Raw genomic sequence first — 12,378 nt, 5'->3', positions numbered from 1 at the left:
GCATCATGAAGACCAAAGAACTCACCAGGCAGGTCAGGGATAAAGTTCTGGAGAAGTTTAAAGCAGAGTTAGGTTATAAAAAAATATCCCAAGCTCTGAACATCTCAAGAAGCACTGTTCAATCCATCATTCAAAAATGGAAAAAGTATGGCACAACACCAGAAGCCATGTAGGGGACACAGCAAACATGTGGAAGAAGGTGCTTTGGTCAGATGAGACCAAAGTTGAACTTTTTGGCCTAAATGCAAAGCGCTATGTGTGGCGGAAAACTAACACTGCTCATCACCCTGCACACACCATCCCCACTGTGAAACATGGTGGTGGCAGCATCATGCTATGGGGATGCTTTTCTTCAGCAGGGACAGGGAAGCTGGTCAGAGTTGATGGGAAGATGGATGGAGCTAAATACAGGGCAATCCTTGAAGAAAACCTGTTGGAGGCTGCAAAAGAATTGAGACTGGGAAGGAGATTCACCTTCCAGCAAGACAATGACCCTAAACATACAGCCAGAGCTACAATGGAATGGTTTAGAATCAAAGAATATTCATGTGTTAGAATGGCCCAGTCAAAGTCCAGACCTAAATCCCATCGAGCATCTGTGGCACGACTTGAAAATTGCTGTTCACAGACGCTCTCCATCCAATCTGGCTGAGCTTGAGCTATTTTGCAAAGAAGAATGGACAAAAATTTCAGTATCTAGATGTGCAAAGCTGGTAGAGACATACCACAAAAGACTTGCAGCTGTAATTGCAGCAAAAGGTGGCTCTACAAAGTACTGACGCAGGGGGGCTGAATACTAATGCACATCACATTTTTCAGATTTTTATTTGTTTAAAATTTTGAAGAACATTTATCATTTTCGTTTCACTTCACAATTATGTGCTACTCTGTGTTGGTCTATCACATAAAATCTCAATAAAAAACTTTTAAGTTCGTGGTTGTAAGGTGGAAAAATGTGAAAAAGTTCAAGGGGTATGAATACTTTTTCAAGGCACTGTATATGTATCTGTGTGTGTCATGGCTTTACATTAGCACCCACCCACCCGCCAAATGCGGGTAAAATTCAGCTTTGGCGGGTCATAACTTTAGTTCCACTAGCCACTTTGGCAGGTGGTTTATTCTGTGGTATGACAATATATTTTAATTGTAGTTTTCTCTGAAGGCATCTGATATAATAAATGCATTGCAATGTAATATTACACGCCTACAACTCCCATGAGCACCTGCATAAACATTCTGACACATGTTAGAATTGTTTAGAACGTTCGTTAACGGCTCAGGTAAAATCAGTGATGCGGTAACCTGCGGTTAATGAACAAAGCAACAAAGTTGTTGACGACTGACAAGCGCACTATGTGGCGGCGTATAGCTGGAGTTTCAAACCCTGCTGCTCAGGGAAAAAGGGGCAGAGATGATCAGGGCCGGAGCAGCATTTTAAAATCACAGAGGTCCATGATGCGCAAAGCGCGCGCCGAAACATTTTCGCCATATTTAAATGAGAGAGGTGAATTACACGCCACACAAGAGCTCTATTCCTGAAATTACTTTTAATGGTGTTTGAACTGAATATCATCAGTTTTGGAAAAAAAAATCATGTATGTGGCAAGAGTAAGAATAATTTAAGCTTGTTTAATGGTTTGATCTGGCCCAAGCAATGAGGACAAAAGATACCCTAACCATGTAGCCTATGGAACTAATACCCCGTTTACACGTAGCTGGATATCTATGAAGATGCATATTTATTTATGCGGTTGCACCTCTCATTTACACGTAAACGGAGGTTTCAGTTACTGAAAACGGATATCTTTGAAAACTCCGGGCAAAGTGAAGATTTCTGAAAACTCCGTTTTCATGCTTGCGTGTAAATAGTGGAAAATGGAGTTTTAGGTTTTCCCGACATCACGATATGCGTCACAGAACAATATTTGCGTCAGGCGTTCAATATTTTGGTTTGATGGTCTCATGGATGCAACACGGGTGGTCGTCCTTTTTACATATTTGCAAACACTTTTGGTTTGTTTGCATTTGCAAATAGGACTACAACTGCTTTATGAGGAGCAGAGGAGAAGGACTGCGAGAAGGGTCGCAGTTTTTCAGGCACTTTTCCTCCCACCAAGACAAATTCAAGACGATTCTGATAGGCTAATATGGCTTTATACGTCTCCTTATACTGCCACCTATTGTTTGGTATGCTCATAATAGCACTTAGCCGCGTATCTATGCAGATCCGTGTAAATGCAGATATTTTGGAGAATGGTCTGGTGTAATCGGGGATATTTTTGAAAACGGAGAGGCGGGGTTATCCATTTCTATATATACCCGGGTATGTGTAAACTAAGCATAAGATACATTAACAATCTGGCATCCGTTACACCTACACAAAAAAAATTAAAAATCTGGGGAAAAAATCAGTATACACCACCATGTTTTAGGCAAAGTTATCCAAGGCAAACATAAGTTGAAACTTTCCACTCTATTGCTTTGGCTTATCGAATGATTTATTCTTAAAATCACAAACAAGGTAGACTACAACTGCGCTGCTTCGAAAATGTAAATTTAACAGCTTCATGAAAGTGCGCTGATGGTTACCATGAAAAACCCGTGTCTACTGCACTGCATTCCTCCACCGAGTTGCGCGCTCATTCACTTTTGTGTTCTTGATCTCAGAGTCGCGCGCACGAAACAGACACAGAAGACAGAATCAACGTTTAACATAATTAACAATGCACTTTCTACGGAGATATTTTAATGTTATTCTTTATTTTTTTTATCCAGTTGAATATTTAGCGTACAAATGTATTTTCAGCTCTTAAAAATGACCGAGGTCCGGACCTTGGTGGCCTCATAGCTGGCTACAGCCATGGAGATGAACAAGATGCTAATAGGAAGATAAGACAGTTCAATGACAAATGGAAGTTAGGGCGAGATTGGCTAGTTCATAGCAAAACCAAAAATACCATGTACTGCGAAGACTGTAGAAAGTCTGGCAAAGACAGGCACCAGTAATTTTAAACTCGAAACTCTAAAGGACCACGAAAAGTCAAATGCACACATCGGTACTATAACATCAAAACAGGCGAAGATGACAGCATTGCTTTCAAGTCCCTGGCTGTCATGAAGTCGGCTGAGCTGGAGAGGATGGAGCTGATGTTTAGAAACATTCACATGATTGGAAAGAAGTTGATCCCGCCCCAGCTATCAACTTATGGCCTGCTGGAAGCCTCAGGTCACGAAGACCATTTTTCATGGACCATTCAGACTCATCTGATGATGAATGTAATGAGGATATTTAATGTCTCTCTCTACACATGTTCACACACACACACACACACACACACACACACACACACACACACACACACACACTATTAATAGATAATACATAATAATACTTGATAATACACATAATACTTGCATATCAATAACATCAAATGTTTTTCAGTGATAAATGTTTTGAATTGGACTTTTAATATTAGAATCAGTTCAGTTGTACTGAATGTTATTTTTCATATTATACAATATTTCATATTGTAAGGGGCTTGAATTTGAGTTCAATAAACAGAATACTCTGTTTATATTTTTGTCTGAATTGGTTGCATGTTTTCATATAGGGAGCTACCTTAACAGCACTGAATACTTGAGTGCTACTGTAGAGATACATTATACGCTGCCATTCATAATTAAATCTAGATCTTCCGAACTTTGGCTAGTGAAAAGGCTGAATGGCTAGTGACTTGGGAAAACCACTAGCCACAGTGGGCGGTGAGCAAAAAAGTTAATGTAAAAGCCCTGGTGTGTATGTGTATATATATATATATATATATATATATATATATATATATATATATATACCTGTAAGTGTTTAGTCTATGTTTATTTATTATTTAGAGTGTTCATACTGTTTATATTGTTTATTTCAATTATTCTATTTTTATTTATTGCATTGCCTGTTTGCACCGTGGGTCAGAGAGGACTGAAATTTCATGTGTGCTGTATGTCGAGCATGTATAGCATATTTGACAATAAAGTTGACTTGACTTGACTTAAATGTTTCCCTTTAAACCACTCCAGTGTAGCTTTAGCAGTGTGTTTAGGGTCATTGTCCTGCTGGAACGTGAACCTTCGTCCCAGTCTCAAACCTCTGGCCAACTCAAATAGGTTTTCCTCCAGAATTGCTCTGTATTTAGTGCCATCCATCTTTCCTTCAGTCCTGACCAGCTTTCCTGTCCCTGCAGATGAAAAATATCCCCGCAGCATGATGCTGCCACCACCATGCTTCACTGTAGGAATGGTGTTCTCAGAGTGTTGGGTTTGCGCCACACATGGCATTTCCCATGATGTTTCCCATGAAAGTTCAATTTTAGTCTCACCTGACCAGAGAATCTTCTTCCATGTGTTTGGGGAGTCTGCCACATGCTGTTGGGCAAACTCCAAACGTGTTTTCTTTTTTTTCTTCAAGCAATGGCTTTTTTTCTGGCCACTCTTCCATAAAGCCCCGCTCTGTGGCATGTACGGCTTAAAGTGGTCCTATGGACAGATACTCCCATCTCCACTGTGGATCTTTGCAGCTCCTTCAGTGTTATCTTTGGTGTCTTTGTTGCATCTCTGATTAACGCCCTCCTTGCCTGGTCTGTGAGTTTTGGTGGGCGGCCTTCTCTTGTCAGGTTTGTAGTGGTGCCATATTCTTTCCATTTTGCTTTAATGGATTTCATGGTGCTCCGTGGGATATTCAAAGTTTGGGATATTTTTTATAACCCAACCCTGATCCACACTTCTTCACAACTTTGTCTCTGACCTGTTTGGAGGCTCCTTGGTTTTCATGTTGCTTGCTTAGTAGTGTAGCAGAGTCAGGGTCCTTCCAGAACAGGTTGATTTATACAGACATCATGTGACAGATCGTGTGACACTTTGATTGCACACAAGTGGATCTTAATTAACTAATTATGTGACTTATGAAGTGAATTGGTTGGACCAGCTCTTATTTAGGGGTTTCATATGAAAGGGGGTAAATACCTATGCACACTCGAGATTTCTGTTTTTTCATCTTAATTATTGTTTGTGTCACAATAAAACTATTTGCACCTTTAAAGTGGTAGGCATGTTGTGTAAATCAAATGATGCTCACCCTCCAAAAATCCATTTTAATTCCAGCTTGTAATGCAACAAAACAGGACAAACACCAAGGAGATGAATACTTTTGCAAGACACTGTATGAACATTATATTCCATTTCTGCTAATAGAGCCCCATAAATCATACACAGTGGACCTTTAATGTTAAAATTGCTTTATTGTGTTCCTAATTAGCTGATTTGGCAAATGTTTAGCGTGTTTAAAGTTCACATATTCTACATTTCTCTTGATATCCACTTTTAATATAATAATGTGTCGTATTTATTTATTTTTTACTTTACCTTTAAGACCGATTTATGTTAAATAGCCTCCATTCTGATAGGCTGCACTTCATCAAAAAGTTTATTCCATGATTTAAACTATTTAGTTTCAGATAGTCTAGGATGAAATATTCACTGAAAAGCAGTGATGTGTAATTGTCAATCGCAAATATGATTAAATTATAATTAAATGGCTGTTTTTTTGCAGCTTAGTTTTATATATACATATATTAGACTGAATGGAATGTGGGTGGAAGAAACTTTGACAATGTTTCCATGGTACATCATTCTCTTATTTCAAAAAAGCAGGAAACATTTGGTTTTCCATTACATGGACACTTTAAACTTCTGTTCTTTTTGATCATATATCACGAATATAAGCTTTTCTTTCTCAACATTGTAAGCATATTAAGAAAACATTATTTGGAGGATAAATCAAGGTTAAAGATAACCACATGGTTGTCTTTAAGATCATGGCGATACATTTGGATGAAACAGTGCTATATTCACATAATATAGTGGGCATAATATAGAACAGTGGGCAACTATGCTACAGCGCCCGGGGAGCAGTTAGGGGTTAGGTACCTTGCTCAAGGGCAATTCAGTCCATGGCCACCCCATGTTAACCTAACCGCATGTCTTTGGACTGTGGGGGAAACCAGAGCACCTGGAGGAAACCGACGCAGACACGGGGAGAACATGCAAACTCCACACAGAATGGCCCCCGTCAGCCTCTGGGCTCTAACCCACTCTAACCACTCTAACCACTACACCACCGTGCCGCCCAAATCGAGGGGCTCCAAAATCACTGGTGATGAGGGTCCACTTGGTCTCCAGGACACCACTTTTTATATGAAGCCGAGAGCATACACGATGTACAACTTTTTCCAGAGGTTTTTATGTACTTAATTTTAGTATCAGTGCCTGTGCACAGCTTGTAGTAAAATAAATTACAGTGACATTTTTGGGCAAAAAGGGTTTGTTCAATGACTGAAGTTGGACTCTATGGAGGTTTCAGCTCCTAGTATGTCACTATGCCCACTGGCTTTAGTTGCACCAGTAGACACTGAAGTGAGGCTCGTAATGTCATACATGTGTCTTGGAGTATTAAATATGTATTACATCCACATATACTGTAATCTGTCATCTACTGTCCCTCTGCTTCCCAATAATATGTCTACTGTGGAAGAAATACTGTCTTTTTCTGTCTCTCTCAGTGTCTACGCTGTCTTTTTGTTCTCTTTACAATGAGTGTAGTCTAGGTCCTGTCATAGTTGGTTGCTCTATGCCAACTGGACCAGTTCCAGTTTCAGCAGGAGTTTTTCTCCCTCTCCTGTTTGATATTTACTTTACTGCCTTCTCTGGGAAGCTGGTACTGGCCTAGACAGACAAACAGCACTGTTTTAATGGGCAAGAGGGCTGGGGGGAGTGCAGCTTGGGGCCTCTCTCCTCTCTTTATCCGTCCTCTGCTATGGGTTGAGCCGGCACGGGGCACCTGTGAGCTCTTAAATGGTTTTGTTATGAGCCTCCTGTAAAGCATTTGTCAGTATGGACCCTTTGTGTCTGCAGATCCCACTGTACAGGTAGTAAAGGAAGGATGGGAGTTTGTGGTTAAAATGTGAAAGGTGTGCTTTGCTAGACAGCCTGGGGTTTTTTGACTGGCATGGCACAAAGTGTCTTTCACCTGCTTTAACCCTGTACATTAACAGTATGAACAGTATGGAAAATGCGAAGCTCAGCAGGGGTAAGCTGAAGTACATTAAACAGCTCTTTTGTTGTGGAGCCACTGATCGTTTTGGACTTTAAGGGCAGAGTGATAGCAATAGAGTACATTCTAAATTAATAAGACAAGCCGAACATGCCAGAGGGCTGAATGAAACGCTCATGCAGAAGGAAATGGAACACTTGTCCCATTTTTATCCATCGCAAGCCATCCGAGAAGCCTGCCATACTCCAAATGGAAGTGAACTGTAAGCCTGTACCTATTAATACAAATGGTGAATTATATTAGACAGCAGGCTTCATCAAAACTTTAATGAACTAGTTTTTGTGCTTCAGCAAAACATCATATTTCTGTCACTGTGTTGCCACTCTGAGGAATTACTGTGTTTATATAATGAATAATTCAGAAAAAGGCATAGCCCTAAGTTGTAATTCATCTACTTCTAAGGGATTACAGTAATATCTACTATGTAGGAGTTTGCCTACTTCTACTGCCATTTGAAATTGTATCAAAGCTTAAATATTCTGGAATGCTTTCTGCTTTGGGTAATTAATATGACGCTGTTTGTGGTGAACATGGTAATGAAACAGTCATGCAGTGGCATGGCCAGGATCCCAGCACCATCAGCTCACGTGCCGTCTCGTCTAAATTGCAGGGCACAGGCCGAAGTTGGACGATTCACCAAAGGCGGGACTGTTCTCTGACCGCCTGAGCGAGCTAGAACGCATCCGACAGAGCACCATGAGGGTGGCTATGCCAACACAAACCCCCCGAACCTCTCTCAATACTCCCAACTCATTCTCTCCTCAGAGCCAGAGCCAAATCTCAGGTATGGGCAAGTTTAAGTTCCTGAACTTTTCACACTCAACTGTGGTACCACTGTGGTACCGTGGTACATCTTTTTACAATATAAAATATTAATACATGTTTCTATTCAACTAAGCAAATACATTTTATTCAACTAAGCAAAAATACAGCTGTGCTAAGTCTCAACTAAAGTCGTAAATTATGCCACCAGATATATTTGTGGAGGGGTGATTAGCAAAGAAAAATGGAGCACAGTGCATCCTGTACCTAGAGAGATGAGGGACATATCATTTGTCTTTAATTCCTACTCTAAAAATCCTGAGCCCTGGGTATCGCTTTGTAACAGCTAAGATAACATTATTCCTGCACCACTTTCTTTTAGCTCTCTGTTTAAGGACAGTCTCTTTTGGATGTTATCACAGACCCAAAAGATAAAAACCTGTTCACCCATGAATAGGATCAATGTACGCAAACAAATACCCAAATCTAAAGTGGAAACAGTACAGAGAATGTTTGTTGGTTAAGTGAAATATTGTGCCACGAAGTCAGAATTACACTTGGGTAAAGGTTCAAAAGTATCCACTACCAAATATTCTCAAGCAGTTAAAAGTTAGAAAGGAAATGATTTGAACTGAAATCACATGCTTTTTTTTTTTTTTCTTTCATGGTCTTCTTATACTTGCAAAGTCATAACTATTTGCACTTTGAAGTCTATTCATATTAAAAGTTGCAAAAGTTAGGGTTTCCCCAATTCATTTGAATTCATATTGAGCCTAAAGAAATACACAGAAATGTTGGTTGAATTGGTGCCTGGGCAAAAAAAAAAAAAGGGGGGGGGGGCTGAAAATGCAAGTTATAAGAGTATTAATTAATCTATTTTTATTCAGGTAAATTGCACATCCCCTAAAATGTTACTTAAGTTTATCAACAAAATTATCGAAGTACTTAAGTACTTTTCACCTCTGCTTGCATCGACAGTTTAATCAGTAACAAGGCATAACATTATTACAAGACATAACATTATGACATATATCTTTTAACGAATCACACAAGTGTAAAAAAAAAAAAACACAAGGAAATAATATCTGTGGAAATAATGCTCCATCTCTTTGTTTGGTCACACATGGTCAGACCTACGGCAGTCACAGTCGTCCCCTCCTTGGTTTAATGAGCAAGTGTACTCAACGTACCTGAGCCCCATGGCATCCCCCTCGGTGCACTCTACCACCCCTCTGTCCTCCAGCCGTGCCACCGGCCTGCCGTCCATCAGCGACGTTCCCCGCCGCCTGCCAGGTAACTTCCAGCCTCAGGCCCCTGCAGGTGCGGCCCCTAACCCTCTCCACCTCTGCTGTCATGGCTTGGCTGCCAAACAGCAAGACACATATGTTCAAATATGATTTTATTGTAGGACACCAAAAGCTTGTCCAGTTTGTTTTTGGGAACCAAATGATTGGGTTTGTCAGAGGGGTGCGCTGATATTTTTAAATGTTAAGATAAAAGATATTTTCCTTTATGGAAAGTCAGCTGCTCGTTGAATCCTCTTGCTTTGTCTGTCTTATGGTACATCATTCATTTTTAGCTACGAGGATTTAATTTCCGAGGGTTAGCGTTGCATCATCAGTCTTCTGTTTTGTATTTGCAAATGATTTACTTGCGTCAAAGTCATGTTAAAAATATTTAGTTTCACTTGCTGCTCAGGTTTTAATGCATTACAACCACAATCTGACATGAGCTTTCAGTTTTCATTGGCTTGTTCGTCTGAGGATGTGAAAAAAAAAACAGTAGTCCTTGAAAATTCCACCTCCAGAGATTGATTGAAAGACCTTTTTTTTCTGAAGCAGAAAAAAAAGATTGTTTCCGTTTTCCTCCACCAGTTTCTTTGATCCTGTGCCGAATATGGTTAATAACAGAGTAAGACATAATAACAGGCCGGTGGCAGGCAAATTAAGCAGCTTTATAGTGAATCGGTTCCGAAAGATCCTGCCAGGGAGCCTGAGCCCAGTTGGTGCTGAATCTAATATGCTAATTTGGCCTCTGTTGCCCTGCACCCACCCAAACACATACATTTAAAGCTTAAATGTGGGCCGACGACTTTCCCCCTCCAAGCACCTGTTTGAGCCGGGGCCAGGTGACTGTTTTTACAGTCTTTTTTAAAACTTTCCCTCCTCCCATTTTCTTTCTTTTTTTTCTTTCTTTCTTTCTTGTGAGCCCAAAGCAACTGTAAGCGATTAAACAAGCGGCTCCCTGGTGTTACTTCTTGGCAGCTTTTGGACGCCTGCCACCTGTCCTGTCAGGTTCGATTAGGCTGGTTTTGTCAGCCTTTTGCTTGTTGTATGGCGCACTCAAAACTCTTGCTGCTAATGACAGCCATTATCTAAGATAAGGGCAGTACTGTTTGACACATCCGTCTGCCGGAGACACAAACAACAGTCAAGAAAATCCTCCTATTAAATGCGGACGCTGTTGTCAAATGTCATTAAACTCTGCTGTCATCTGAAGTTGACAGTGTAATACTTGCTAAAAGCATATTTGCTGTGTATGGCAAATAGACCAAACGAACCTTTGCTTAGTGCCTCTTAAACATGGAACGCATACTTAGATGTATGAAATAGCATCTGGTTTTGGGTCCAGTGCTGTCTAGCATCAGTGACTGTTTAAATACAGCCCAAACATAGCCTTTATGTGTACATGTGTGTAAAAATGGGGGGCTGTGCTTTTAGTTGTTCTGCCCATTATTCAGAGCACACACTCTGTTGCCTTGGGCTAGAGAACCATTATTCCAAGAGTTTCAAATCAAAGAGGTTTAATATAAAAGGGGGAAAATGTGCATGAGGGAACACTGTTAGTGAGTCCAGGACATGAGAGTCTTAGCAACAATTCACGCCTCTGCAACGCGCCCACACATAATCGTAGTCCCCCTTAGCATAGACATGGTGACAGGAAAGACGCCTAGTGATTTATGATAAGAGTACTGCATCAAGAAAGGGTTTTTTTTTTGGGGGGGGGGCTGCTGGTGCCCATACCCCATTAGTGGCTTCGTGACTTTTAAGGTTAACAAGGGAGCATGTGAAGGACAGAGGGCCAGGTGAACGGGGTTCTAGCTTGGGCTCAGACCATATAAGATGCCAGGAGCCCACACCTGAGGCTGAGACTGATCGTCTCCCCATGATGCTTCAAACACCTCACAAAACACTTCCAAATGTGTGTCTGCTTATGCAACCTGACTGCACTTTTAACACGGGCACACGCGCAATTTACTGAAGCAATGCACATACCTAAGTGAACACGGACCAGTTTAAACATGTGCAGACTCACATAAACAAGCATATAAATAAGCCTGGAAATGCAGACGCAGAAGATGAGAGGCATATAGCCATACACATGAATACACATATTCACGTGCTGGTCTGAGAAAATGAAGGAAAAATTCCATAAGCATATTTAGCCAATCCAAGAGACATTGTGATCACTGTGCAGTGTTGTGATTTAGTCTAATGTATAGAGAGCATACTCCCTTGAGAGCAAACTTTTATTCATATTTCAAGAAAGCTGACTTGAGATACTGTCTGTGCAGTGGCTATTAAAGTACACAAAACCAAAGTGACCAGTATGTTACATGGATTTATTTGACTGATCTTTTATCCCCAGAGCCATATGTTTATACAATGCCTATCCTGCCCACACACCAGGAAACATCTACTAAAATCTGTATGCTAAGTATATTGCACTAAAGCCCTGTAGCCCTGATACCAAAGACAGGGTCACTGTAATACCACACACAAGGACATTTCTCAGTGTAGGATATGTTTTTATATGTCTGAAGTTTGACCTTATTCGTTTGTTTATATTACCTTGTATTCCTTTATTCACTTCTGAACTCCACTTCCCAGAACACACCACAGCCTAGAAACATAGACTACGACTCCCAGCAATCACACTCACTCTGACGTTCACAGTTGCCCAACTATTTATTAAAGGTGGACAAGGACCCAACTTCATGACTTAAGTCAAAGTACAGATCCCACTGGTCAAATGTTATTTCGATACAAGTGAAAGTTCTCCAGTCAAATTTTTACTTAAGTTAAAGTACTGAAGTACTTGCTTTTAAAAATACTTAAGTATTAAAAGTACATTTTCTGTCAATGCATTGTTGTATTATTGCCACAATGCTTACAAAACCTAATGCCTCTGAAGCAACCAACTGGATTTACAAAATGAACACATGCTGTGCCATCATGGTGGTTTAACGTTAAGCTAGCTAGTCAGTGAAACTCCACCTGACATGCTAGCAAATTCTTTTCAGACTTGAAATCATATTGGGTAGCTAACATTACTAGAAAAGAAAGATTTCTACATGTTTATTTGGCAAGATTGCGCTAAAACATTTCTGAAAGGACTTCAGATAAGTTAACGTTATTCATGTTGGCATAACTCTGTTTTTACATGCTAACTAAGTC

General features: G+C 40.4%; 1 protein-coding gene across 3 annotated transcripts in view; it reads left to right on the top strand.

Annotated features, from left to right (window-relative positions):
• Positions 1–12,378, top strand: part of runx2b (RUNX family transcription factor 2b) — a 62,041-nt gene that overhangs the window by 41,255 nt on the left and 8,408 nt on the right. For 2 of the 3 annotated variants that reach the window (XM_060917740.1, XM_060917738.1), the window contains 2 exons: positions 7,770–7,943; positions 9,053–9,214. In XM_060917740.1, coding sequence (XP_060773723.1) covers positions 7,770–7,943; positions 9,053–9,214 — 336 coding nt within the window. The remainder of the gene's footprint in view (positions 1–7,769; positions 7,944–9,052; positions 9,215–12,378) is intronic. The other variant, XM_060917739.1, reaches the window with a different exon arrangement.

The sequence above is a fragment of the Neoarius graeffei genome, chromosome 3 (assembly GCF_027579695.1).
Source record: "Neoarius graeffei isolate fNeoGra1 chromosome 3, fNeoGra1.pri, whole genome shotgun sequence".
Lineage (NCBI taxonomy): Eukaryota > Metazoa > Chordata > Actinopteri > Siluriformes > Ariidae > Neoarius > Neoarius graeffei.
The sequence above is the reverse complement of the archived record's forward strand: the minus strand, read 5'-3'. Positions and strand labels throughout refer to the sequence as shown.